Source organism: Oryza glaberrima, chromosome 5, assembly GCF_000147395.1.
Source record: "Oryza glaberrima chromosome 5, OglaRS2, whole genome shotgun sequence".
Taxonomy (NCBI): domain Eukaryota; kingdom Viridiplantae; phylum Streptophyta; class Magnoliopsida; order Poales; family Poaceae; genus Oryza; species Oryza glaberrima.
The window spans coordinates 3,654,762-3,682,281 of NC_068330.1; the positions used below are offsets into that span (position 1 = coordinate 3,654,762).

Consider the following 27,520-nt stretch of genomic DNA (forward strand, 5'->3'; position numbering starts at 1 on the left):
TAGGCACAGAGGTGCCCGACCACACCGTCTCTGCCACTGCCGGTCACCCGCTGAGCGGATCTGGAAGGCTCCGGCCTCGATAGCCATGGTCGGCCGTGGTCTTTCCTTCGCTGCCCGCCGTCTTACCCGTCACCTCTTGTTGCCTTGCGGCCTCCCACCACAACTAGTGCAACCGCCCCCTCCTCCCAAGCCCCCCTCCCCAACTTCTCCTTGTCGAATCCAACCGCGGTGGCCCTAATCTGGCCCGTCTTCATCATGGGCGCCTAGGTGCCCCAATTAATTAGCTTGCGAGCGGTCCGCTCGGGCGGTGGCAAGGCGGAAGGAGGAGGAGGGGGCGGTGGTGGCCGGGCGTTTGGGGACACCTGGTTTCCTTGACACTGGGAGCAACGTGAGCCCGTCCTCATCTACTTATCTCTTTAGAACAATCAAACTGAGCTCGTATGGGTTGGTTCCTCTTTGTAGATTACGTTGTAGAATAAAAGTAGTATCCTTAAAAAATCAGAAAATATTATGTTGATCAAACGTTTCTCTCTCTATCATTATGGTTTGTTGTTGGTGTTTACACCCAAATTTGGCACTTGGGGTTGAAATAGGGAAAATTGCAAGATTTGGTAATCTACCGATTTCCTCCAAAAGGGCCGATCTGACCGGCGGCATGTGGCCGGTCTGATCGTCAGAGTTCGAGGCCGACTCTGTTTTCGTCGGGTGTCGGGATTCCTTACTCAGGGGGCTATGTTTCGGGTTCCTTTTGGTTTCTATCCCAAATTGAACGTGGAGGAGGGCCTGTAGAGGGCAAGACCAATCCCTATTTAAGGGACAAGGCCAGCTCAATTGTAAAATATCAAACAATCTATACAATTAATCGAATTGTTCTTTTACCTTTCATTACTTTTCAGCCATGTTTTCTACTTTACCCTAATTTTAGTCCATTTTTGTTGATTTGCGCCGTAAATCGTCCGCCATCGCTGTGAGAGTACAATTACCCCTTTGTAGGTTCGTCCCGTAAACCTTCCGTTTGCCCACGCGACAGGTAATTATCCTCATATCGATCAAAATCAGCCTTCTCTAAATCGGCTCCGCTAGCCGGTTTAGCTTTTCTTCCTACAAAACCCATCTTGATTTGGCCTTTGGCTAGATCAGGGTGGTTGGCGACTCTATATCACCTAAGGCATTTAGGTGTCCCGATCGTGATTGTCTTCTTACCAAAAAAGTTGCCGAACAGTTGGCATTCGATAGTTTGGTATATATATATATGTAATTTATGATAAGAAGAGCAAACTATATGTTAGAAGCATACCAGACATATATATGCCCTGAAATTTTTACATTTTGGTCCTTTTTGAAAACTTATTTTACAAATAGATCCCTGGGAAAACTTAAACCGGAAATGGTCATTTTTGGGCGCCAGAGTGGCTGGCGCCGTACCCCAACATGGCGGCGCCAGCCACACTGGCGCCGTGCCCGTGCCACCGTGGCACTAAGACTGTCGTGGAGGTGCTGACTGGGCAGAATGGGGGCGCCAGCCACACTAGCGCCGCCCCTCATACCACGGCGCCAGCATGGCTGGCGCGCCCTCCTCTGTTGGCCGACCCCTTAAACCCCGCGGGCCCCACCACCTATCTCCTCCCCACTCCCATTTTCGCCCAAGCACCAGCTCGAGCTGAGCAGCAGCAGCTCTCCCCCTCTCTCTCCCCCTCACCTCCCCACCTCAAATCCACTCCATTTGAACTCGTTTTTCGCTGGATTTTTTGTGGAAATCGAAGAGAAAGGTAGACTCCTTCATTCACCCCTCTTTTTTTTCGTTTTTATTGGTTGAATTTGTAGATTAGTGGGTAACCCTAGAACCCCTTTATTACCCAAATTTGTGATTTTTAGCATTTGTTCTTAGGATTGGCTTGTTGTAGTGCTACATGTTTGCAATGTACTCATTGGTGTCACGATTTTTTTAAACATATATGTGGTAATGTTAATTTTTGGATGGTTTGGTTGGATGGATGGATGAAAAATTATGGTTGAGGCATGAAAGTAATTTTAATTTGATGGACTTGATGCTATAGTCTATAGGTTAAACTTTTAACCATTAATTGTATGAAGGTGAGAAAATTTTGGTTGCATTATATAAATTGATTATAGTTAACTAGAACTAGGTTGGGTTGTATGACGGAGTATTTGTAATATTTCGATGTGTAATGCACTAGTAAACTTGTTGATAGTTGTAGGTGGATTAAATATTTTTTTGGAGTAGTAGCTTTGGGACAATTTAAGTTATGCATTGGTTATAATATGTCGGTTTGGACTTCGTTTAGGAATGAAGATTTAATTTTTGTTGCAAAGTTACATTTGATTTTTTGGTGTAGATGGATAGACTTGTTCGTGTTTACTACGGTGGTAGAGTGGTGGAACCTTATGTTGGTGCACATGTTGAGTTTGAGGATATGTCATTGAAGACCATTTTGTTTCCCACCCACCCAACTCTAGATGAACTAAGGTCACGAGTGAAAGAAGTTCTTGGATGGACCGAGGATAATGTGGAGATTCGTTTTTATGGGAGATACGATGTTGGTCAAGGGCATAAGTATATATTAAATGTGATAGGTCAGTTGGAATGGGAAGTTTACTTTGATTTGGTAAAAGAGTCTCAGTTTAGATCTCTAGAGGTGTTTGCATCAAAGTTAGTTCGTACCGTAGAAAATTTGGATCTAAACAAATCTCCTTCTTATCATTACGTTGAGAAGAATTTTGTGACATATTATTCTCGTCGTGGAGGGGGTGCAAGTAAGACTGAGTTGGTACGAGAAGACTTGGAGGGGGAAGGAGAGAAGAAGAGACCTTTGCTTGGAAATGATTTATGGGAGGCAGGACCATCAAAGAGACATTGCGGTACTGATGATGTGGATGCAGCGAGGGAGATGAAAAGGGAGTTAGTACAAGAGGGGCTTGATCTAAGTGAACATTTGTCGGCGAGTGTTCATTGGTCGTCGTACGGAGTCAACCCTGAATACCCGACAGAAGTAGCAGGCCAATATGTGAATCCAGATGATTACTTTGATGTTGAATTGAGTGGTGGTCACGATTCTGTCTCAGTAGAAGTCAATAGAGAAGATGTTGACGAGGAGGCAAGTGTTGAGCAATATGATGTTGAATTTGCTGAAGACTCTGATGATGACCGTCCATTCCCTCCACTTACTAACAATGACAAGTTAGCATTAGAGGAATGTCATGCGTTTGAGAAGGTGTTTGGGAGGAAGCCGGACATTCCTGAGTTTAGGGACCTAACACATGCCCATGGTGCACTACTAGATGGCGGCATCAACCTAGATCAGTTGCCAGAACCATTCCAGGTGGATGGTCTCAGAAAGGGTTTAGAGTTCCCATCCATGGTCGCATTGAAGCTATGGCTCCAGGAGTACGCCATCGTGCACCATCGTCCATACCGTGTTGTCAATTCTGCCGCAAATAGGAGGTACACTGTTAAATGTGAAAACCCACGGTGCAAATGGAAGGTCCATGCAACTAAGGGGTCTAGTGGCACGTGGAGGATATCACGGGTAGGTAAGGAACATAGTTGTGCTACTGCCGAAGGTTCAGGGAGCCACCGGCAGCTGACATCAAAGTTCATAGCAAATAGGTTATGCAATGCCATAAAACTGCAACCTACACTCTCTGCTTCTGCGTTAGCTTTGTATATATTTGAGGTTTTCCAGTATAGGGTGAAGTATGGCAAGGCTTGGAGGGCACGACAGGAGGCTATGAAGCTCATTTACGGTGAATGGGGTGAAGCGTATGTCCGTTTGCCCACTTTGCTGCAAGCCATTAAGCAGAGGAATCCCAGTATGGTCTACCACATCGATACTCATCCTGATAGGGTTGTCAATGTTGATGGAGTGACCAAGAAAATTTTTATGCGTGCATTCTGGTGCTTTGGTCCTTCCATTGAGGCTTTTAAGCATTGTAGGCCAGTACTAGCTATAGATGCAACCTTTCTAACTGGGAAATACGGTGGTGCCTTGATGACTGCATTATCAGCTGATGCGGAGGACCAACTTGTACCTTTAGCTTTTGCCTTGGTGGAGAAAGAGAATTCACGAGACTGGTGCTGGTTTATCGATCTTGTCCAACGGGTTGTGGTTGGGCCGCATAGGGAGGTTTGTATTATCTCAGATCGACATGCTGGTATAATGAATGCCATGACAACTCCTGTTCCAGGATTGCCACCGGTTCACCACCGATGGTGCATGAGGCACTTCAGTGCTAATTTCCACAAGGCCGGTGCGGACAAGCATCAGACAAAAGAGCTCCTAAGGATATGTCAGATTGACGAGAAGTGGATATTTGAGAGGGATGTTGAGGCACTAAGGCAGCGTATTCCCGAAGGTCCTCGTAAATGGCTTGAAGATGAATTGTTGGATAAAGATAAGTGGTCTCGTGCATACGATAGAAATGGCCGCCGGTGGGGTTACATGACAACCAACATGGCCGAACAGTTCAATAGCGTGCTAGTTGATGTTTGTAAGCTTCCAGTGACGGCCATAGTATCATTTACGTTCATGAAGTGCAATGACTACTTTGTGAACAGACATGATGAAGCTTTGAAGCGAGTCCAGTTAGGGCAACGTTGGTCCACCAAGGTTGATAGTAAGATGAAGGTGCAAAAAAGTAAGGCGAACAAACACACTGCAAGGTGTTTCGATAAGCAGAAAAAGACATACGAGGTCACAGAGAGGGGTGGTGTAACGCGTGGTGGTGTTAGATTCGGTGCAAGAGCCTTCAAAGTTGAAGTTGAGGGGAACTCATGTTCTTGCCAAAGGCCATTGCTCTACCATATGCCTTGCTCACATCTTATACACGTTTATCTGATTCATGCAATTGATGAGGAATCTCCCAACCGAATGCAGTATCAGTTCTCTTCAAGAGCCGTTGTGAACACATGGGCAAGTCGCTTTGAGCCATACCTCGACCCCACACAGTGGCCACCGTACGATGGTGAAGAATTTGTTGCTGACCCAAATTTGAAGATTAAAACAAGAGGGAAGAGGAGATCGAAACGATTCAAGAACGAAATGGACTCGGGTCTGGGTGGTTCTGGAAGGAAACCACCTTCATGCGTTAAACTTGATGCTGCGCCGGTGCAAAATAGATGCTCGTTGTGTCACCAGGAGGGTCACAAGAAAACTAAGTGTACTAAGCGTCCAAAAAAGAATAAGTCCAAAAAAAATATAAGTGTTAGGGGCGTACTACGAGGCCCGTCATCGCGGGGCTGCGATCGAGGCGGGGAGGGTATGAATGGGCATTTATTCACTTGTGAAAAAGTATTAGTAGCGTGTATTTGACATTATATTAACTAATTGATTTACAATTGCTAATGCAGGTACTTCAACCGCTCCGAGTCAGAGCTCATGCCCCCCCAGTGTTCGACGATAGACAGCTCTGTGAGGCCTGTTGTCGTCAGGCACCATCATCCAACATGAGTGGTTGTGTGCTATTGATTCAGCTGTGGATGTGGTTAAGACTACCGGTTGGAAGGCCTAAGTGGAAGCAAAGCTTCACTCCTTGGCCCTACAATGAGCCAGACATGGAGAAGACAGTGGCCTACCTTTTTGAGAGTACTGCCACTGCACATGCTCACCGGGATGTGGCATACAAGCATTATGTCAATGAGATGGACTGCTTACAGCCTCAACATGTAAGTACTTCCAATATCACTTCTAGTTAGACATTTACTTCTTTAATTGAGATACTAACCAACGAAATCTCTTCAACTTTTGCAGATTGAGCGGTTACCATACCACACAAATGAGGCTTCAAGCCTGACCCTGAACTCGATGTGCAATCGAGACTCTGACTATTTCATGTACCAGTGCCCATTGATTTGTTTCTGGGCAGTTGAGTACCACCTTCCGCACCGTGTCATGCAACAGTTCGGGAAGAAACAAGACTGTCCGGTTGAGGACATCTCAACTGGAGTTGAATTACACAAGTAAATATTTCTTATCTTTGTTTGCTTTCATTGTCAATGTTCAATTTTGTACCATTTAACCCTTGTCGATGCTCACTATTGTTTCATCACCTTCTACTTGTCTAGGTATGACAGGGTGAGAACAAAGAAGGTGAAAGACTGGAGGCTAGAGCATAATAGATACATTGATGAATGGAGGACAGCCGGAAGGAACGACAGGTACATCGAGACTATACACCAAAATCATCTTTTCTCAGAGTACCTTCGTTGGCTGCATAGGACATATAGACTGTTCCTCCGCCCTACTTGGACGGAAGCCGACATAGAGGATGACCGCGACTCCGATGAGGGGCGGAATCCCTATGATGTCCGGACTAGAGTTGGATATCAAATGGAGCACGCCCCACTTAGAGACAGAGTCGTAAGTTTTCTTGCATTTGTCAAAGTTATTTCCATTTGCACCCTAGACCCTAACATATATCTTCTCACGCTTTCAGTCGGGAGAGCTCCTCAGGAGTGTGAATGAAATGGGGCATGCCCTCCAAGCTCCGAGGGGTGGTGAGGACACGGAGAACGCACTCCGCAATGTTTTAGAGGTAAAATTTATTTAGCACTTTGCATTACTTGAGTTATGCCTAACAAACTTCTTTTCTTTTTGAAATGCAGAAAGTTCGTCAAAGGTGCCGGAAACTTGCAGCAAGATTAGGTTGCAGGTCGGTTGGATTGGACGACGTGTACCAACCGCGGAGACTACCACCTCCACTACCTCAATCCGCGCGTCCAAGTACCGCTCGATACTCCATCAGGATAGAAGAGCGTGAAGGAGTTGGTGGCTCGTCGTCGTCACGCATTACGCAAGGGAGGGGAAAGGGGAAGGCGCCGGCTCCACCTAGCGACGACGATGACGACGAGGACGAGGAGGATGAGGACTACGTCGCACCAGACGCCGAGGAGATAGACATGTCGTAGCTTCCCGACGCGCCTGAGGGGACGCAACCCACGCAATACAACTTGCGATCCACTCGGGCAGCGAAAAAGAGGTAAAATGAGCTTACCATTCTCAAATATTATTTGATTTCCCTTATTTTGTTTTTAAAATGTTTTAAACATTGGATTTTCAAATGTAGGTACACTCCGGGCTAGCAAGCAATTCGGCGCCAACGGAAGAAGTGATTTGTATGAAGTTAATCTATTGGTTGGTAGTATGACATATGTGGTGCACTTTGTGATATAAAATGTGATGGACTATGTGAGGACTATGTGATGGACTTTTGACATTGTTTCATGTGTGGAATATAGGATGGACTTTTGGCATTGTTTGATGTGTGGGATATGTGATGGACTTTTGGCATTGTTTGATGTGTGGAATATGTGATGGACTATGTGAGGACTATGTGATGGACTTTTGGCATTGTGATTTGTGCAATTGGAACTTGTTTTAGTCAGTACGAATTTGTGAATTGTGATTTGAATTGCGAACTATGAATTGGTACATTTGTGCAATATGGATCTTCAATTTGCAGGGAAGCAGAGAGTGGCACCAACCACCCTGGCGCCGCGGTTGGGGAGGGCGGCGCCAGCCAATGCCGCGAGGCAGAAGGGTTTCGGGCTGGGGGGAGGGCGGCGCCAGCTACCCTGGCGCCGTGGTCCATGAGGGCGGTGCCAGCCGAGGCCCGAAGGCAGAAGGGCTTCGGTGGGGGAGGAGGGGGGCGCCAGCCACCCTGGCGCCGCGGTCTGGGGGGGCGCCAGCCGTTGCCCGGAGGCAGAACAGACTTGGCGAAAATTTTGAGGGGGGAGAAAGTTGGTGGGGCCCGCAGAGGAGGGGCACGCCAGCCATGCTGGCACCGTGGTATGAGGGGCGGCGCCACTCTGGCTGGCGCCCCCTTCGGCCTAGTCAGCACCTCCACGACAGCCCTATTGTCACGGTGGCACGGGCACGGCGCCAGTGTGGCTGGCGCCGCCATGTTGGGGTACGGCGCCAGCCACTCTGGTGTCCAAAAAGGACCATTTCCGGTTTAAGTTTTTTCAGGGGTCTATTTGTAAAATAAGTTTTCAAAAAGGACCAAAATGTAAAAATGTCAGAGTATATATATATATATATATATATATATGCCTGTTAGCCTGTACACCTCGTTTGGGTCCTTATTTATGTCTGATAAGTCAGGTTAATTATCTTCCATAAGAGCTAAAACCAACATTTACGTGAAACACCTCGGACAGCTAAAATAATCAGCTAAATATAATAAGCTAAATCAGGGTGTAATTTAATCTTGGTGTTAACAAATATTATTGCAGTTTTAATTGGATTTTAATAAGAGATCCGAGAGTCTGCGAGTGTGGAGTTTTGCGGGGATATATGCATCTTGTATAAAATCGTGAAAAAAATTAGCTCGATCAATAGGCAAATTAAATGATCAGCCAGCTAAACCTCTGTATTCTCTTTTTTATCTAGATGATGTTGGTTAATTTTATTTTGAATTAACCGACGTCAAATAAAGTAAATTTTACGTCGTTGACTTTTTTAAACATGTTAGACCGTTCATATTATTCAAAAACTTTTGTGAAATATGTAAAACTATATATATTTTAATAATGAATCAAATAATAGAAAAAAATTAATAATTATTTAAAATTTTTAAATAAGATGAACGGTCAAACTATTTTAAAAAAGTTGGGACGGATGAGTATCATTTATGATCGATATTTTTAGCGTGCATCTCGCTTAATCTCGGTGGGGTACAGCTACAAGACGCTCGTCCGATCTGCCTACATATGTGACAGCATGGACGCACGTCACCATGCCTAGCTGTATGCCTATGAGCTTATCATCACGAAGAACAATACGCACGTGCCCAACTAAGCCTTGGTCGACTCACCTTAGGGCTTAGGCCATTTCCAGGGTGTAAATGAAAATTGAACAGTAGATGCAATGGTTCATGGCATTCGCTATGTACTTAAAAACGATTTTTCACTACGAGACCATAAATTTCACAGGTAAATCGTATTATTTTTGGCCGCGATGACCCAGCTGCATAGTTATGGTTGGGGGTCCGATGGTCCGATGGGTGTCCACCTGCGAAGTTCCATTATCACAGGTGGCCCGCTTAAGCGAGCCATCAAGCAAATTAAGTTGTTAAGATACGAAAATTGCACCAAATTAACCTTCTAGTTTTGTAACTTTTATCCCTAATCGATCACACAAATAATCAAGTGATCTTATCCGCTAGTTTCACTGATTTTTCCACCTAGGGCGTGCCTCTGTTGTCCCTATATAATAAACTACAATCGTTATGATAGCGCACCACAATGTTGAGCACTTCTCTGTTAGAGCTAAGATGGGGAGCAGTGACTCCCTAACTCAACATGCTCTTGATGATCCCATAAACAGAGGATGGAGAAGCATAATGTTATTCCCAGTGCACAGATATAGCCTAACAAATGTTTCCGGCTCTCAAAATTGATGTGGCATGTACAACTAGGCCAAACATGTGCCCCTTCGAGGTTTCTCATGCCCTGCAAAGGGCACGGGTGCCCCGGCACGACCAAGGGCACTCGCATTCGGGGCATGACTCACAAGCCGCCATGGCCAAGGTCATGCCCCCACAACTCCCGAGCAGCAATAGTCCCACAAATTTTGAGCGGTGACGTGATGAACCAGATTGGGGAAGAGAACGAGAACAGTGCAAGAGGAGAGAAGAGGGGTCTACCGTCACGAGCTCATCACCTAATCCACGGTCGGATATTTCAAGGTCTTCGCTCGATCCGCCATCAAGTAGTTTCCCCATCCGCGCATATTGCTCCTTCGATTTGCACTGGAGATAGAGACAAAGTCGCTAGTATCTGGTGGTTGGGGGAGGAGATGGAGGAGAGGAGTTGGCGGAAAGGGAGGGAGAGTCAGCCACAGAGAAGGAACTATAGGAAGAAGGTAGTGGTGGAGTGGTTGGGTGCGAGGTTGGCTGGAATGGTAGAGTAGTCGACGACGGAGGCCACCAGTCGCCATGCTTCATCTTGCATCGGGCAAGACCGCATGAATGGATTGACGAGGAAAGGGAAAGAAGATACTATGTTCCTATTACTTCAATTACATGAGGGTTCAGAGAACTTCTATCAGACAATTTTTCTAGAAATAGGGTCGACCTTTCTATAAAAGATCTAACCACGACAAAAAAAAATTAATACATAACAAGGGAGGAGACAAAATTTTGAAGGGCTAAAATATCTTTATGGGCCTAGTAGGGGAACAATGGTGTTGTGGATAAGGCTGGCTCTATTTATGTTTTGGTTGAGTGGTGAGGGCATACCGAGGATTACCTTGCCCTGTGAACCCCCTAATGGTGTGCACAATGTTGCAATCTGGCGTGTGGTGAGCTATGGTAGAGGAGAGAGGGAAGAAATGAGTAGCCTTGGAGGTGTCAGAGTGACCTATTGAGGACAAGAATGGCTTGGGGAGAGAGAGAGAGAGAGAGAGAGAGAGAGAGAGAGAGTGATCTATGGAGAAAGAAGGAAGGTGTGACCCAGATCTAGACGGACGACGAAGAGAACAAGCACGATGTGGCAAAGAGAACAAGTGGGCTACTGCTGCCGTCATCGATCGAGGTCGTTGCTTGATTCAACTAATCTACGTCGCCGCCCTGCACCTGGCTCGTCCTGTCTCCAGTTCTACACGCGTGGCCTTGACCTGCTACTGGAACAGCCTTGATCTATGCCCATCCATACCACCTTGATCTGTACCATTAGGGAGCGAGGCGATGGCCAGCTAAGAAGGAAAAGAGTAGGAGGGGATGGGGAAAGTGAGCTCCTTCTCTAGTCTCGAGTGCCACCACGCTGAGCTCCTCCCCCATATGGTGATGGCACACGATGTATGAGGGTGGTGACAAGAGCTCATTAGGGCTTTTTGCGACGACATACGGAGCACGAGGGTGAAGGAAAGAGCCATGGCCAACAATGAGAAGGAAGCGGTGATGGTTGTGGTTTGTTTGGAGGACAGAGGGGAGGAAAAAGGGATGCAGAATTTGAAGAGAGAGAGAGAGAGAGAGAGAGAGGTGTTATTACTTTAAATTTGTCATCTTAGGTTTGTTTTGTAATGTTTCAGCTAACAAATAAAAAAGAGTAAAGTGCACCGGCAGTCCTCAAACTTGTCGAGGTGTGTCATCTAGGTCCCTATACTCTCAAATTGCACTTTAACATCCCTAAACTCGATTATGCGCCCATTAGTGTTCCAAACCAGCCTCGGGATGACTTTTAGCCGACGTGGCATCGTGACGTGGATGGTGCTAGTCAGCTGCGGGGGTAATATTGCAAAGGAGCCCTCCTTTTTTTTTGCAAATCGTCACACACATCTTCCCTGTGTCCCCTCGAGTTCTTCGCGTCAGAGATGAGCGGCGGCAAGGCAGGTGACGCAAGGCGGCGATCGCCGGCGAATACTCCATCCTTGCTCCTTGCCGCTGCCGAATCCCTAGCCGTCAATATCTAAATCACGCAGCCCCAGTAGGTCCTTTCGTTGCCGCCATGGATGGGGGATATACTGCATCGGCGTCGTCTCGGCGGATGGGGAAGCCTGCGCTCCCTCTGATTCAATGCCCGCAATGCGAGTTGAAGACGATCGTTCGGCGTAAGGCAAAGATGTCCGAGAACTACGGATGCATCTTTTACACCTGCCCAAGTCACCAGGTCAGTCCAGATTGATTCAACATGTTTTTGTTTACTCTGCCAATTAGGTTTCATTTTGTTCAATTGTGTGCAGCGGGATGGTACTGGATGTGATTTTTGGTATTGGGAGGAATATTATGAGCAATATTTGATTAAGAGAGGGTATTTGCAAGCTTGCTCTAGATCGAGAGGCAAAAGGCAGGTGATAGATTTGCATGGTGAAGGTGAAGGAGTTGGAGGAAGGCAGGTTGCTGAACAAATTGAGGACAAGCAGCTAGTAAAGAAGATGAATGTTTTGATAGAAATTGGTAGTGAAATTGTTCTGCTACTGAAATATTTTGTAGCTTGCTGTGTATGTATTTTGGCCATCAATATATATGCTTTGTTTAGGAACGGCTGAATCTGTGTTGAGAAATGTAGTGACATGGATTAAATGTAATGGCATAATTTGTGCAATGATATGATATGGCTATGGCCTTTGCTGAATGGAATGAAATGGCCTTTGCTGCTATATTGTTCTCATGAGAAAATTTAACCTGATTTCACATGAATCTCAAAAAAAATAGCTAACTGAATCCCAGAAAAATGAGCTAACTGAATCCCATCACAATTCTGAGATTACTACTGGAGACAGGACATACATTACTAGATAAATTGCAGTGCCATTACTAGATAAATTGCAGTGCATCACAATTATATTCCAGATCACTACTGGAGCTTAAACCACTGTGAGTTGCATGTACCATCTCACTAAACATATTAGATTACTTCTACCATCCCAGGAAACTATGAAACAAAAGACAAAATACAAGTATCTTCCCAGATTTTTGAGTATGTCTCTAACTATAACTATCACTCCTCGGCAGTGGCAAGGAGCAAGGATGGAGTATTCGCCGGCGATCGCCGCCTTGCGTCGCCTACCTCGCCGCCGCTCGTCTCTGACGCGAAGAACTCGAGGGGACACAGGGAAGATGTGTGTGACAATTTGGAAAAAAAAGGAGGGCTCCTTTGCAATATTACCCCCGCAGCTGGCTAGCACCATCCACGTCACGATGCCACGTCAGCTAAAAGTCATCCCGAGGCTGGTTTGGACCACTAATGGGCGCATAATCGAGTTTAGGGACGTTAAAGTGCAATTTGAGAGTATAGGGACCTAGATGACACACCTCGACAAGTTTGAGGACCGCCGGTACACTTCACTCAATAAAAAAGCTATGCAAAGAGTACTTGAATGGAAAATAGAGGGAGCGACATAGAAATGTATGGAGTCCAAGTGAAACTGTTGTGCATTGTAAGGCTAGTACCTCTAGAAATGGCCTCGTCCTTCATGGCACACTCTTTTCCTAAGACCACTCTTAAGCGTGGCTTCCATTGTTTATGGCTAAAGAATCAAGCCTTTTTTCGGAACTCCATTTCCTTGATGTTTTAGAAAACATCGGCTTTTATGTCTGTGACCATCAGGATGGTTCACCCACATATATATTTTGATGGAGATGAGTGAGGCATACGGCTTCAATTCCTCTCCTTCTGGCCTAGTTATCCCTTATCTCCTGTAGTTGACCCAATATGTTGCCATTTACCATTTACATGTCCGTTGACGAAAAGTTCGCGCTCGATCGATGGTGCCAGGTATGTGTTGGTGTGAATTAAGTCGACGAACACAACAGCCTGAGAGATCTGCTTAGCTCCAGTGCAGGTCCAAAATATCGATGAAGTCTGGGCGTGCCAATCAGTTTGATCCTGCAACCGATAAGATAGATGAATTGAAGATCAAAGAGTCAATCGGCCGATAAGCCAATATAGCATGTTAGCCGATGTTGATAGGGTTTTGAACAATCGGCTATATGTTCGATGTAGATTTTGACACTTGAGTAAATAATGATATAAAGATAGTCTGCTGATGATAATGTAATAAGACAATAATATAAACCAGTAGAAACCAATCGACTAATAAAGGTATGATGGAATAAGCACTGATCCGAAGGTTAAAACATGCATCGGCTGGAGGTCCAATGTCATTAAATCCATATGATTAGATAATCAATGAACTCTTTGTTGTCATCGGCTAAATCTAACTTATATGTAATCCTTGCGAGCCGATGCAATGTCCTGATAACTCATCAGCTGAAACCCCGATGAAACCCTTATTGGCAATCAAAAAGCGGGCTAGAGATTATGGTTCTAAGCACGACTTAGTAGGTCAGACCCCATTGATACAACACTAAGTATGAAAAAAAACATAATATCTAGACAATCAAGCCTTTGACTGATTTTCAGGGTGGTGGATACATTTAGCTAATCTAGACCAATGAAACAATTTAACTAATACTAACAAAACCCTAAAAAAGATCTGGCTAATACAACTAAATTGAAACATTGACTTAGATTAACTAAGATATGTGATAAATAGGTGTTTACATCGATAAGATTAGAGTGTCGAGGCCCTAGCCCTGCTGATGCAAACAGCCATAACAAGCCTTACCCCTCGTCGGTGATCGAAGCCGATGCAGCCCAACTTGAAATAAGAACTCATCGAGAAAAACGAAAATAAAATGGGTGGCAATGCGCTGAAGTTGTATTGATCGAGAGATAGATTACAGAGACCCGGTGTGTGTATATATTTATACCCATGGGTAGATACTAATCCATATCAGACACGACACATATTTCCTTAAGATAAAAGGAAAGATACAAGTCCTGATCGGACACTAAATAAACACTTCTTAAAGATAAAAGGAAATTACCAAATCCTGTCTAATTAATAGATAGAATTAAACTGCCATGCCATGGTCTTCACGATTCTTTCTTAAACTCGGTCTCTTCTGAATAAGTTTCCATCGATTGATTGTGCTCTTTCCTTAACCTAATCCACTAAAGAATCTTACCAAATTTTGGCGTTAACAATGTCTTCACATATAAGGTGTACAATTTACATGACATGTAAGGTCCTGAAACTGCTTAGTCGCGGTCTTAAAACTACAAGTAAACAATATCTATTTCTAGGGGCTAGCTATTTGTCAATCGTCTGTTTTTTCACTAACTGTGAAACATTTTAAATTCATGCATGGATATAATCTGTAACCCATCTCCCCTCCCTTTGTTGGCCCCCCACACGCCACCTCTCATTGCCTCACTGGTGTCATGCCGCCACCAGCAAGCTTGCTAGCTGCATCCTCCTCTAATTCTAGTGCTAGTCCAGCCTTCTTCTTCCTCCTCCTCCTTTCCCTTTTTCACCCACTCTTCCTCTCCCCTTCGGAGCGACACATCCATCTACAGGTGAGGACCGTCGCACACCCAGCGGAAAGCTTCGCTACCACCTTCTCCATGAGCCCTCCAACTCCACTCGCGGCGTAGGGAAAGTACAGGGGTGAGCAGCATGGCACGCGTCGGCGAAGGTGGTGGCATGCTCCAGTGTTGGTGGCAATGCAGGCAGCATGCTCCAACGAAGGCAGCGAAGCCAGCGACATGGGAAAGAAGCAACTATGAAGGGAGTCGAGCTCGAGGCGGCCCTGCCGACCTGCCTTCTCCAATCTCGGCAAGGGGTTGCTGGATCCGAGGAGGTCCACCGAGTTTCCCCACCGAAGCCAGTCACGTGGGGAGGAGCTCAAACCCTGCCTCCACCACGAGCTCCTTCCTACGACGGTGAAGTATCTCCGGGTCGGCTAGACATACAGCGGTAGGTTGATGCGTGCGTGCGGCATGGCTACTTGCTTCTTCACCTTTCTCATGCCGTTGTCTCTGTAGGTGCGGGTTGATCTGTGCCTAGTCAATGTACCGTCACCCGGAGCTCCTCGCCACCCCGAGCTAGCTCCTCTTCCACCAGGTGCACCTCCACCGCCTCCATTCAGCGAGCGATGGGCTTGTCTCCAATGAGATTGTGCGGTCAACGCAATTGATGTTCGCGAGCTAGCTTCACCATTGCCGGCCACCTTGCTCCTCCTCCACGAGCTTAGCAATGGCGGGTCACTCATCAATCTTGTCTCCATGAAATCAGAGGATCGTTGGATTGTGAAAAAGGGGAAGGAGAAGGAGGAGGAGAGTGTGACATAAGGAACCCATAAGCTTTTTATATTTATAGTGCTGAGTAGACTGCCACATCAGCACCATGTTGGTTAAAACCGGACTACAAACCGATAAGAGGGGAGGGGGAGGGGGAGGGGGGTAACTGCACGGAACTAAAAGCTAGGGATGCAAAATACCCGGCTTTAAAGTTTAGCTAGATGTGTATTTTAGGCAAATGTGCAAGAGTTCGGGGGTATAAAATGGACTTATCTCTTTTTCTCTTCATGTCTTTTGCATGCATTTAACTAACATATCTTCCTGTAATTCGCTTTGTTTTAAATCCTCTATCGTTCAACTTCAACACCACGTTATTTGCACGCATCTAGGTGATCTTGATCTTTTATTAATGATGGTTGTGGCTTATATTTTGAAATAAAGAAAGTGGAATTTAGCTCGAAGAAAGCGGTAGAGAGAAATCCAAAATCTGGACCTTGCGGCAGCGAGAGAGGAACAAACCTACACCGACAGTGTTGTCAATATGTGTGATCCAGCAATAGACAAATTGTACAGGGATGATGAGCTAGCTAGCTAGCCGTGACAGCCTTCTCTTCCGGTGATCCGTCTCGTAACGTCTGGAAGCAGCTAGCTACCTTCCTGCAGCTATGCTCCAATTAATCAACTTCCATCGTATCCATTGATCGATGGCTCTTTCTTCATTTCAAAGGAGACCTTAGAATTCTCTTTTATATCAATCTTTTTACAGGAACAAAATTTAATTCCTATATAATTTGTTAAAAATTCTCTGTTCTAAAGGAGAGGGAACTAATTTCAATTGGACAGATGAGTTAGCTCTTAGCTCTGCGTGATCATGGAATCCATTAATTCATCTTTGGCGGCACTATTAATCCATTAATTAATGTATTGGATCCTCGTAGACAATACGGAGTGGAGTACTGTTTAATTTGGAGCTTAGCCATCCACTAGCTTAGCTAGTACAGCTTAGACTGCCATGGTTGCGGAGCAGGATGGTGACGTGGATCCCACGTGTCAAGTGGCACCGATCTCGTGAGCCCTATTTAATCCCCTCCGACCCGCCCGATTCCTCCATATCCGATCCCTTCTCGATCATCGCTCATCATCACAATCATCAACAGCTCAGTTCATCCGTGCCGTGTTAATTTAGCTAGCTAGCAATCGAGCTCAGTTTTCCTAATTAATTGCTAGCTCGATTTGCTCGGTGATCTCTTCAATTCGCCGGAGCTTGGAATCAATCGAGAGATTAGAGTGTACGTGAGAGCTAGCGGGAGATCGTCGGCGGCGATGGTGAACACGGCGGCGGTGGCGGCGGCGAAGGGCAGCAGGGGCAGCGGGCTGCCGCTGGCGTCGCTGAACCACATCAGCATCGTGTGCAGGTCGTTGCAGGAGTCGCTCACCTTCTACACCGACGTGCTCGGCTTCTTCCCCGTCCGTCGCCCCGGATCCTTCGACTTCGACGGCGCATGGTACACACAATTCACATCCAATGTTTTTCCCTTCGATCTGGAGGGTTTGTCGTAGTCGTGATTTTTGCTCGGTTTTATCTCGTTTCCTCTTTAAAATGGGATATCTTCTTTATATAAAACGTCGGTAACGGTATAACCGTTCGAAAATACATCTTATGTTTTTCTCTTTTTCTCTTCTTTTGTTCTGGTCTGATTGGTGCACGCCACACAATAATATCATCGATCGTTTAATTATTGGCAGGCTGTTTAATTATGGGATTGGTATCCATCTGCTTCAGGCTGAAGATCCTGACAGCCTGCCAGGGAAAACAGAGATCAATCCTAAAGATAATCACATCTCCTTCCAGGTACGTTTGGTATACGAGATTTGGATCATATCACTACAAATATTGCAACACATCCCATTCACCTTCATGATCCCATCAGCATGAATTTTTTTTTCTCAAAGAGATATTTCCATTTGCATTGGTTAACTGGCCGAACAGAGTATGCACTGCCGATCGACGCCTTGTGCGATTTTGGATCGACACATCTCTTTCTTTTCGTGTCGTAGCAAAGTTAATCTAACTAATTACCTGTTCGACACGTCTCTATTTTGTTGGCACATGTGTTAGCATCCGTGTCAACGTCAGCAAAACGGCCCCATACACATAAATATTTTAGAACATACTCCGTATATATATGGACGAATAGTACGTATAAGTGAAACGTCACACCAATCATCAACGGCTAACAACATAGGACACTAATTAATAACGTTATGGCCTGCCAAAGTTGCCGGGGACTTTTGTCTGTTCATATCTCCACGGCTACTTCTACCATTTCCCTTCCAAATTAACATCATTAAACATTTACTCCCACCATCTGTGATTATAATAACTTATAATCAAATAAGACATATCCTATGGCTATAAGTCTGGATATGGAGCATGTCCAAATTCGTAGTACTAGGATACGTCTCATCTGGTTTTATGGTGCTATATTTTCGGACAGGGTTAGTATTTACAATGCTATTTTTAGATTCTTATTAAAATGATAATGCATCATTAATCCCCATTTTGACATTGGAGCTTCAGCTAGCATTACCAAAGTCCCAGTAAACTATTAAGCTTGTCCATGCTCCTAAATTCCTTCTTTTTTCCTCCGTTAGTAGGATAGATTAGTTGGAGGTAAAAATAGTTACTTTTGTTGGAAAGATTAGCTGGAGGAAAACAAAGAAAAAAAGGTGCTACGGAAGAAAATATCTGATAAAAAGATAAGCATGCTGAGACGGTAAGAGCAAGAAAAATTGGATTTTTTATCCTTGAAATGGGTGCCTGAACAAATGACCCCGCCGTCTTCTGTTTGGCCGTGTAAAGCAGTTGAAGTAAATAAAATGCTATGGGTACTACCTTACCCTACCAGATATTGACAGATGCCCAATAGATGTCTGGCTGGCGGTAGGCCAATCCATGGTGCACGGTTAACAAAATTCTAGTGACATAATTGCCATGTAGCGGGTCCTAAATGTTTCATGCAAAATTCATATAAGTAGGTACACTGCAGTTACGAGTCATTCGTCGTTTGCCTAACTTTAGGTGTGTGTTTTATAATAGGTTATTATATCGGTTGGTAGTCTGTGAATAAGGATAAATTATTAGATCGTGTGTTCTTTTCTATTGTATTTGTTGCTTCTCCACTCTAAAATATGAGGAGTTTTAGTTGGATAGGACATATCCTAGTACTATGAATCTGGACAAGCTATCTATCCAGATTTGTTCGTAGTATGTGTCCCATCAAATCAAAATTTCTTATATTCTGAAATGGAGAGAGTAATTCGTTTTACTCTGTCTCTACATCTTTTTACTTTTATATATAGAGTACCGGTCCAAGCCTTTTAGATCGAATTTCATTCCTAAAATTGACCACCTCATTCCGAATTGAAGTATAGAACTCTCTAGAAAAGGACCACATTGCACACATTTGCATGTCCTACCTCACTTGGCATTTTGCCCTTTAGCTAGACACAGCACAGCTGTTAGTTAGGTAAACCCCATCGTCCATTCTCATCTGGAGTACAGATTGCCTTTCCACTAAGCTCCCTTTCCAAACCCTTTTATCGCAACTTATCAGAGGCATTCATTGTGTTGCATGCTTTCGTACATGTATAGTTTGGTCCCAAATTAACCTCTCAAATATGACAATTCTCATTGCTACAATGGGGGGCCATGGAAAGAGACCAACCAGCCTCCTCTGTTCCTGGCACAAAACTAACATATATAGTTTTGTTAATTAGTTACTCCCTCTGTTCCATACTATAACGAGTTTTGGTTGATATGACATACATCCTAATATTACGAATCTTGATATGTAGCTTGTCCAGATTCATATATACTACTAGGATATGTCCCATCCAACCAAAACTTCTTATTTGAGACGAAGGAGTATATGATAAAGGTTGTTTAGTTTTTATTTGAGGATTGCATTGTAATTAATCTCTAGCCAACTTACATAGATCAGAGATGCATTGCATGGATCTGGCAGGCCAAGTTGTATCTCTTATTTCACACTGAATTATTGTTGTTCATTTCATTGTAGCTTCACATGCCAAAACATTAATATGCAAAAGACCTAGTATTCTCTGCCTCTGTATGTCTCCCTGTCTGTCTCTGATCTATGATCTGTACATGAAATAGTGATTATACTAATGGACAAACTGATGCTGCATCACTGATTGTTGTGGATGCATGCATATGATCACTAGCTTGCCAATTAGTTAAGGAGATATTATCACGGACAACTTGTGTGTGTGACTGTGTCATCTTATCATAAACCTGACAACGTTGCTGACTCATGGCACACACGAAGATGAAGGTGGCAGACAGGCGACGACGACGATAACGACGACACATATCAAATTACTACATGAAAAAGTATTTTTGTCCCGATGCATAAGTACATAGTTAATTTACAACTCGAGAAAAAAAATTACACAACAGATAATTAAGAAAAGTTATTTTTATTTTTTTTATTACTAGTTAAGAGGTAATTGAGGTATCTCTACGTCTATGTTATCTCTTTTATTTTGAAAATTTTCAGACATCAAAAATATGAAAATATATATTTCTAGCCGTTGTATCACCCACTATTTATTACAAGTTCTCTACACCAAAAGAAATGCTACAAATATATATATTCAAAAACAAGCCCAGGAATGTAAAGCAACTTCTTTTACAAATTTAAGAAATTTTACAGTACTTAAGAGGTCCCAAAAGACATCAAACTTTTAGTATAAAATTTTGCAAGAGGTACTAAATTTTATAAAACCATAATACATCCTGATACCTTCTCAAGAAGTGTAAAATCACTCTACATATGCCATGTTGGATTATGAGCTAGGCTTAACATGTAGCCGGTCGGTTTTGCAGTGTGAGAGCATGGTGGCAGTGGAGCGGCGGCTGAAGGAGCTAGGCATCCCTTACATACAACGATGCGTAGAGGAAGGTGGCATCTATGTGGACCAAATCTTCTTCCACGATCCCGATGGCTTCATGATCGAGATCTGCAACTGCGACAACCTCCCCGTCGTCCCCCTCGGCGCCGACCAGCCGCTCGTCATGGCCGCCTGCAAGAGGGCCGCCGTCATCAAGCAGCAGCAGGCGTCCTCTTCTCCGGCGACGGCGGCGGCGGCACAGTGCGCCGTGCCATCGTCGACGAAGGCGATCCATGTCAACGAGGAGGCACACATCTCGTGCGCCTAAGGCTGGAGAGATTGTGTAGATGCTTGTGCGTGGCCGCAATGCAATTAGGGATGCAAGTAGGATGATGCACAAACTCACAAAGATAGGTTATTTATTACAACCTCCGTCTCAAAATATAACAACTTTTGGCTATGAAATGAATCTGGACATACAGTTGTTTAAATTCATAACTAAAAATACTTATATTTTAGGACGGAGGGAGTACGTGGTAGGTGGATTGGTCCACTTAAATGATCTATATGTGGGTTAGTGGTCAGCTCTCTTTTATCCCTATATGCAATCTAACGGTCGTGGTTTGCTAGATCAGTTGTCAGGTTATGCGATTGGGCTCACCGTGCGTTTGTACATGAGTACTATGGTGTTGGGCAATGTAATCCCCTTTGTTATAAGTAAAGAATAAATTAAGCAGAATGAGTCATGTCTTAATTTTCAATCAAGATGCTTTGTTAGTACTGTAAGAGCATGTTTAGAAAATTTGATGGAAATTTTTATTTTATCTATGCGAATTTTGAGATTTTCTACTTATAAGTAAGTAGAGACGGGGAGGCGAGAGCAGGGGGCCATGGTTTGAATTAATTCCACAGTGATTTCACGAACTTTGACAAAATTCGGGGAAAAGATCAACAGACTTTTTTTCCGACATATACTTTTTCAGTGTTGCGACATCACCACTGAAAGCCAAGTCGATTATTGTTCCCATCTGGATTAATTAGAAATATCTCTCAGCCTTAATTCACGCATTGTAAACGCACTTTTCCTAGGTAATCGTCACTATCAGTCTAGCGCATGTATATACGCTGCCTACGCGGCATTTCGTGGATGTACGTACAGTACGTTCTTATCTGAATGAAAATGATGTGTGGAGACAAGTGACTCGGTAAATTGGAACAAGAAGAAGCGTGAAAGAAAATAACTCCTCCGTGAAAGAAAATGATCTAGACGACAGAAATCGATGGAGATATTTCATAGTCATATATATGTGGAAAATTATGTAAATTGATATTTATCTAAAAAGGAATCTAGATTAGTTGAATGGAGAAGTTCCATACAAACATCTAATAAGTAACTATAGTTCGATGTGATTTTAAGATAATGCCAACAACTATATATCTTTATAAATCCATATTCATTGAATATGTAACAAGTTAATCGAATACAATAGTTCTTTCATACATGCAAACGTTATTAGTAGAATCCTATATATATAGCTTCTCTAGAATTCAATGAGTATCACATTTCACATCACTTTCTTACGAACGAATCTGCGTATTTTACATATGGAGCAAACAATCTCGCTATAGAAAACAAACAATCATAACAAAACGTTAGCGTGCCTCACGCCCTCAACCTTATACTCCCTCCGTTTCACAGTATAAGTCATTCTAGTATTTCCTACATTCGTATTGATGTTAATGAATCTAGACAGATCTGTCTAGATTCATTAACATCAATATATGTGGGAAATGTTAGAATGACTTATATTGTGAAACGGAGAAAGTATATACTCCGAGCGGTTGTAATCATCCCAAACCCACCATATATTTATCTCAACAACCACGATATCATCCTCTGCAACTAGGTTGATGAAACCATGACCACTCGGATATCCTAGGCCACAAAACACGCTAGAAATATCGTCGGAGTCACATCCATGGTGATCCATCCAACTTGGTGCCAACTGTGTGATGAGTTCATTCATGTTTGGTGTCCCCCTAGCATATACATCCATCCTGCTTGTCGGTTGCATGCATGCACGGACAAGGTACGGCTTTGTCGGTTGCTATGTGTACTGTAGGTCCAGCACTTCTCTTTCAGACAATGAGGCAAAGCCATCCAGAGGCCTTGTTTAGATCCCAATATTTTTTTTTTCCAAAAACGTCACATCGAATTTTTGAATATATGTATACTCTTTGAATATATGTATACTCTAGATCATTAAATATAGATAAAGAAACTAATTGAGTAAATTGTATTGCCCGTGCACAAACTTGTCAGGTGGGTGCAATCCAGTGTACGAACATGTAAAATGCTCATTTTGGCGCATAAACTTGTTTGATGCGAAGGCGAAAAGAACACTACATGGCTAATCTTATTGATTTCGGGGCTGATTAGAATACTACGTAAATACAGACATACACCTCTCCGATAAAATAATAATGGGATGTAGTGATAGTAGAAAAAAGATAAAGAAAAAACTTAGCAATGATATGAGGGTTAGAAATATATGAAATTCATCATTTCCATGATGAAGGATAAAGTAGAGACTAAATTTATAAATATTGCATATCTTATGCATACTCACTACACGTATGCACGTCACATCCTAATCAGCTTCGTAAAATTAACATTACCAAGTTATTTTGGTCCTCGTTCACACGAACTAGACAAGTTCATGTACTGAAACGAGCATTTTACAAATTTATGTATTAAATCGCACCCACCTAACAAGTTTGTGTACCACCAATGCAATTTACTCAAACTAATTGCACAATTTGTATGAAATCGCGAGACGAATCTTTTAAGCCTAATTAGTCCATGATTAGCCATAAGTGCTATAGTAACCTATATGTGCTAATGACGGATTAATTAGGCTTAATAAATTCGTCTTGCGGTTTCCAAGCAAGTTATGAAATTAGTTTTTTCATTCGCGTCTGAAAACCCCTTCCGACATCCGGTCAAACGTCCGATGTGACACCCAAAAATTTTCTTTTGACGAACTAAACACACCCAGAGTCTCACAGTACTACTGCAAGTATGAGTAGACACTAAATATTCATACTACTTCTGTCTTAAAATATAAAATAGTTGTGAAGTTATTTTTGAAAATTAAAATTCTATGTTGGGATGAGTGTGCGTTTTACGAGCCTATGTTTGTACTGTGTTTTAAAGAAAAAGAATATTTAAAATAAAATTTTATATCAAATACTTAGGTTTGCCAATATTCTAAATTTTATCTGGGTCTACCACGACAATCTACAAGGTTGAGTTCGAATGTGCATATAGGGGTTAGGTTTTACTTTCTTAGTGCGCTTTCCGAAAATTAAAGCTAAACGGTGTGTTTTTAATATTTTTTTCTATATAAAAGTTTCTTTAAAAATTAAATAAACTCTTGTTCGATGTTGCAATAGTTAATACTCAACTAATTATATGCTCAGATAAAAAAAAACTAATTATATGCTAATGAACGGACCTAAGGCTCATTAACAACACATGATCCAGTTCGATCCGATGGATATAAGAATAGAGAGAGAGAGATAAGATGAGAACTTTTTAACGAGAGATAGCTTTGATACTGAATGGAGAGGAATAGGTGTGAGGAGTTGAGATACTCACGTGGCACACATACTGAATTTGATTGTGATCTGAAGAGCATTTCTTTGTCAGTAATCGAGTTCGCTGAAATAACTTTGATTTATTAATTACCAGCTCGTCGAGCACAACCTGCAAAAACATATCTGAAATTTCAATTCAAATAGGACCTGGTACAAAAAGCTGAGATACGATTGGCAGTCAAAACTAAGTTTTTTCATTTCGCTTGTTAAGGAAATAAAACACCACTATTTGTTCGTTACAGAAAATGCTCGGTGAATCAGAATCTCCAGTAGAGAAGGTGTTTGGAGGAGCACGATTAAACCAACAGATATCCCTCTCCCTGCATGTTGTTCATCAAAATTTCAGATCAGGACATCAACTTCTAAACCAAAAAATTTGATTCAGTTTGGGATTTTGGGTCAAATGAGCACCTGTTAACCAACACACCTGCCTGCCTCCACATCCTTCAGTTCAGCAAGAAGCCATATGACCATATCAAGCTGCAGCGAAATATTCATCCTCACAGATGATAGATTCACCACTTTCTCCTTCCTGAACAACCAGCAGATAGGACTTTATACAAAGAATAGAGCTTTTCTTCCAATCATCAACATCCCCAGCTATGTCGCTATCACTGTAGCTGACAAGCCGAAGATCTCCACACTCCTTATAGCTGCACCAATAGTCAGTCTCTGCTAAATAGCAGTAGTAAATACCTGAGAAGATGTCTGACTGCAGCCAAGTGTTCTTCGGTTCCTTCTGAGAATGCATTGTTGTTGCTCTGCTTCGGCTCAACCGCCCAAGTGCAACCTGATGGTACAAATAAAAAGCACATAGTGCAAATGCATCAAGTTTCTCAAGGTATAAACATGAAATTTTCTCATAATTTCTTCTATCTAAGAACTCATGCATTTCATCATAAAGTCACATAAGCCCATTGCCACTTCCTCTGAATTCTTCAGTATGAAAACTCATGCATTTTCACCGTATATTCACATGATTTTAGCAAGCATCAAACCTGATAATGTACAAGAGCGCAAGGGTGTAATGTTATCAGAATTGATACAGGTCAAATTGTAAGAAACATAAGCACTGATTAACATCCTGAATTTTTACATGCCTACAGTGGATAGCTAATAAACACCAGCATTAATCATTCGATACAACAGGTAGCCAACCAATGTTTCACAAATGACAATTGGAAATGACCATCACAAAACACACCGGCACAGAGACCCTAAAAATGTCTAAACATCATTTCATAGCAACACTAAAGAGACATTCCTAGATACCTAGTCGCCGTTGGACAATATTTCTGAGTAGAACGGAATATAGGGAAGAAACTCCATGTAGCGATACTCAAGATTTTGAATAGCACACGACTCCATACGGTCCATGTCGTATGCCATCAGTGTGCCGCCTCTGCCAGCAATATAGTAAATCAAACCACAATCTGGGTGAACTGTGGCCACATGGTAGTAGTCGGAATGGTAGATATCGGTTTTGGAGTTTATCTTCTCAGACAGCAGTTCAGTAGTCACATTATGCTTCAATGTCCATTCATCCGTAGAATCATCCTCAAGAACCCATATTGACAGGCTTAAGGGGACAGTGTCATATTCACTGAGGTAGTACAATTTCCCTTGGGATTGACCGATAAAACCAGGCCTCCAAGTAAATATATCTTCCACATCTTCCATTTCCGGCACCGGCATGTTCCACCATGTCTCACCCTTGACATCTACCGCGACAATCGCAAGCTGAAGGACGACCAAATGCAGCATGCCATTGAAGAAGACACTTCTTTGATCAGCAAATAAAACGGTATCAGGGAACCATTCGCTCTCACTGTAATTCCATTCTCCGGTTTCCGAAGAGTAGATCTTCACCCCAGCCACATCACTGCAATCATCCGCACTCACAAACTCAAAGACATGGAAATGCGAGGAGACGGCAGGGTCGAATCCCAACCGGGTGCACAATTCCACCTCTTCCTTGTCGTCGCCGTAGCCGGACTCCGGTAACGCGACCCATTCCTCCATGGCGGGATTGCACACGACGTAGCGGAATGCGTTGGAGCTCTCGTAGCAGCGGCAGAGGAGGAGGCCGCCGCAGCTGTCCACCATCCTGATGCGCTCGAAGCGAGGCAGGAAGGGGAGCGACGGGTGGACGAGAGGCCGGCCTCTCCCGGTGACATTGACGAAATGCCGCGCTTCATCGGGGAAGCTCGATTCGTTCTCGCTGCTGTAGAAGAAGCCGGCGAGGGTTTGGGGGAGCTTCTTGCGGTGGTCGGGGTCGGAGATGAGGCCGCGCCACCGCCTGGACACGCACTTGCATCGGCAGACCGACTTGACGGGGAGGCGGGAGAGGATGTCGACGATGAGGTCGTCGGTGAGCTCGGCCGCCGGATTCCTCGTCGCACTGGATCCCTCCTCCTCCTCCTTGGATTTCTTCGCCATGTCGCCGAGAAGCGCGAACTGCAAACAAAGCGGCGGTCAGAAAATGGGGGAAACTGTTTAATAAGGCGGGGAAGCAGAGGAAAATGCTCGCCGTCGCGTACTGGCTACCGGCGGAGCAGAGGGCGGCGGAGTTTGGGCGGCGGCGGCGTGGCGAGTGGCACGACGAGGGAGAGAGAGTCTTGGGCCTTTGGGCCCAAATGCAACTGCACAAGTTGAAGGCCTTTTTTTTAAAAAAAATCGAGTTTCTTTATCAATCGTCAATCAAAAATAAATAAATAAATCAATGAGCAGCATGTGTTGCATTTTCACTGACACGTTTTGCGTGTAAGCAGTCGATCTTGTGTGTGATAGATAGTAGGGTTATGACACTGCTACTAAATTACTCAGGCTTTGTTTTCCTCCTACTTTCCCAACTCATTTCTCTCTTTTTCGTGCACACACTTCCCAAATTGTTAAACGGTGTGTTTTTTTTAAGTTTTATGTATAAAAATTGCTTTAAAAAATCTTATTAATCTATTTTTTTAAAAAAAGATAGTTAATAATTAATTAATTATGTGCTAATGGATCGCTCTGTTTTACGTGCACGAGAGGTGTTTAGAACATAATTAGTGAAAATTAAGAAAAAATAAATAAACCAAAATTGCTGGACTTAAATGTAGGTTTGGAATATCACAAATGGTCATCTGGTGTATATAAAATTCTGAAGTTCCATGGGTGATAGATCCAGAAGGGTGAGTTCAGCAAAGATAAGCTTCATCAACCTTTAATTCAGGTGTACATGCATTTACCTCACCTGAACAAAATTACTACTATGTTAATGGTAGCTGGAGTCAAGTTGTGTCATTCAGATCTCCAGTGTCTGAAACTTGTGTCACAAAAAATCAGCGAGCAGCAGCAGCA

At 43.5% G+C, this 27,520-nt stretch overlaps 2 protein-coding genes across 3 annotated transcripts; one reads left to right on the top strand and one right to left on the bottom strand.

The window, feature by feature from the left end:
• Nucleotides 1-16,698: 16,698 nt before the first annotated feature.
• LOC127773860 (glyoxylase I 4-like) lies at nucleotides 16,699-21,260 on the top strand. Its single transcript, XM_052300068.1, has 3 exons — nucleotides 16,699-17,109; nucleotides 17,351-17,456; nucleotides 20,517-21,260. Exons 1-3 carry the CDS (start codon nucleotides 16,928-16,930, stop codon nucleotides 20,847-20,849), a joined length of 621 nt encoding a protein of 206 aa, XP_052156028.1. The 5' UTR covers nucleotides 16,699-16,927; the 3' UTR covers nucleotides 20,850-21,260.
• A 1,022-nt stretch (nucleotides 21,261-22,282) lies between these two features.
• Nucleotides 22,283-26,813, bottom strand: LOC127772868 (F-box protein At5g07610-like). 2 transcript variants are annotated; one of them, XM_052298853.1, is made up of 4 exons: nucleotides 26,722-26,813; nucleotides 24,878-26,638; nucleotides 24,609-24,713; nucleotides 22,283-24,501 (listed from the first exon to the last, which is right to left on the bottom strand). In XM_052298853.1, exon 2 carries the CDS (start codon nucleotides 26,618-26,620, stop codon nucleotides 25,454-25,456), a length of 1,167 nt encoding a protein of 388 aa, XP_052154813.1. In that variant the 5' UTR covers nucleotides 26,621-26,638; nucleotides 26,722-26,813; the 3' UTR covers nucleotides 22,283-24,501; nucleotides 24,609-24,713; nucleotides 24,878-25,453. The 2 variants fall into 2 exon arrangements, with proteins under 2 accessions (XP_052154813.1, XP_052154812.1); XM_052298852.1 differs by having other exon boundaries at nucleotides 24,593-24,713.
• Between the last annotated feature and the right edge of the window lie 707 nt (nucleotides 26,814-27,520).

Coding starts and splice junctions, on each gene's coding strand:
- LOC127773860 (XM_052300068.1), top strand. CDS start 16,928: ATGGTGAACACGGCGGCGGTGGCGGCGGCGAAGGGCAGCAGGGGCAGC. Junction 17,110..17,350: donor TTCGACTTCGACGGCGCATG/GTACACACAATT, acceptor AATTATTGGCAG/GCTGTTTAATTATGGGATTG. Junction 17,457..20,516: donor ATAATCACATCTCCTTCCAG/GTACGTTTGGTA, acceptor TCGGTTTTGCAG/TGTGAGAGCATGGTGGCAGT.
- LOC127772868 (XM_052298853.1), bottom strand. CDS start 26,620: ATGGCGAAGAAATCCAAGGAGGAGGAGGAGGGATCCAGTGCGACGAGG.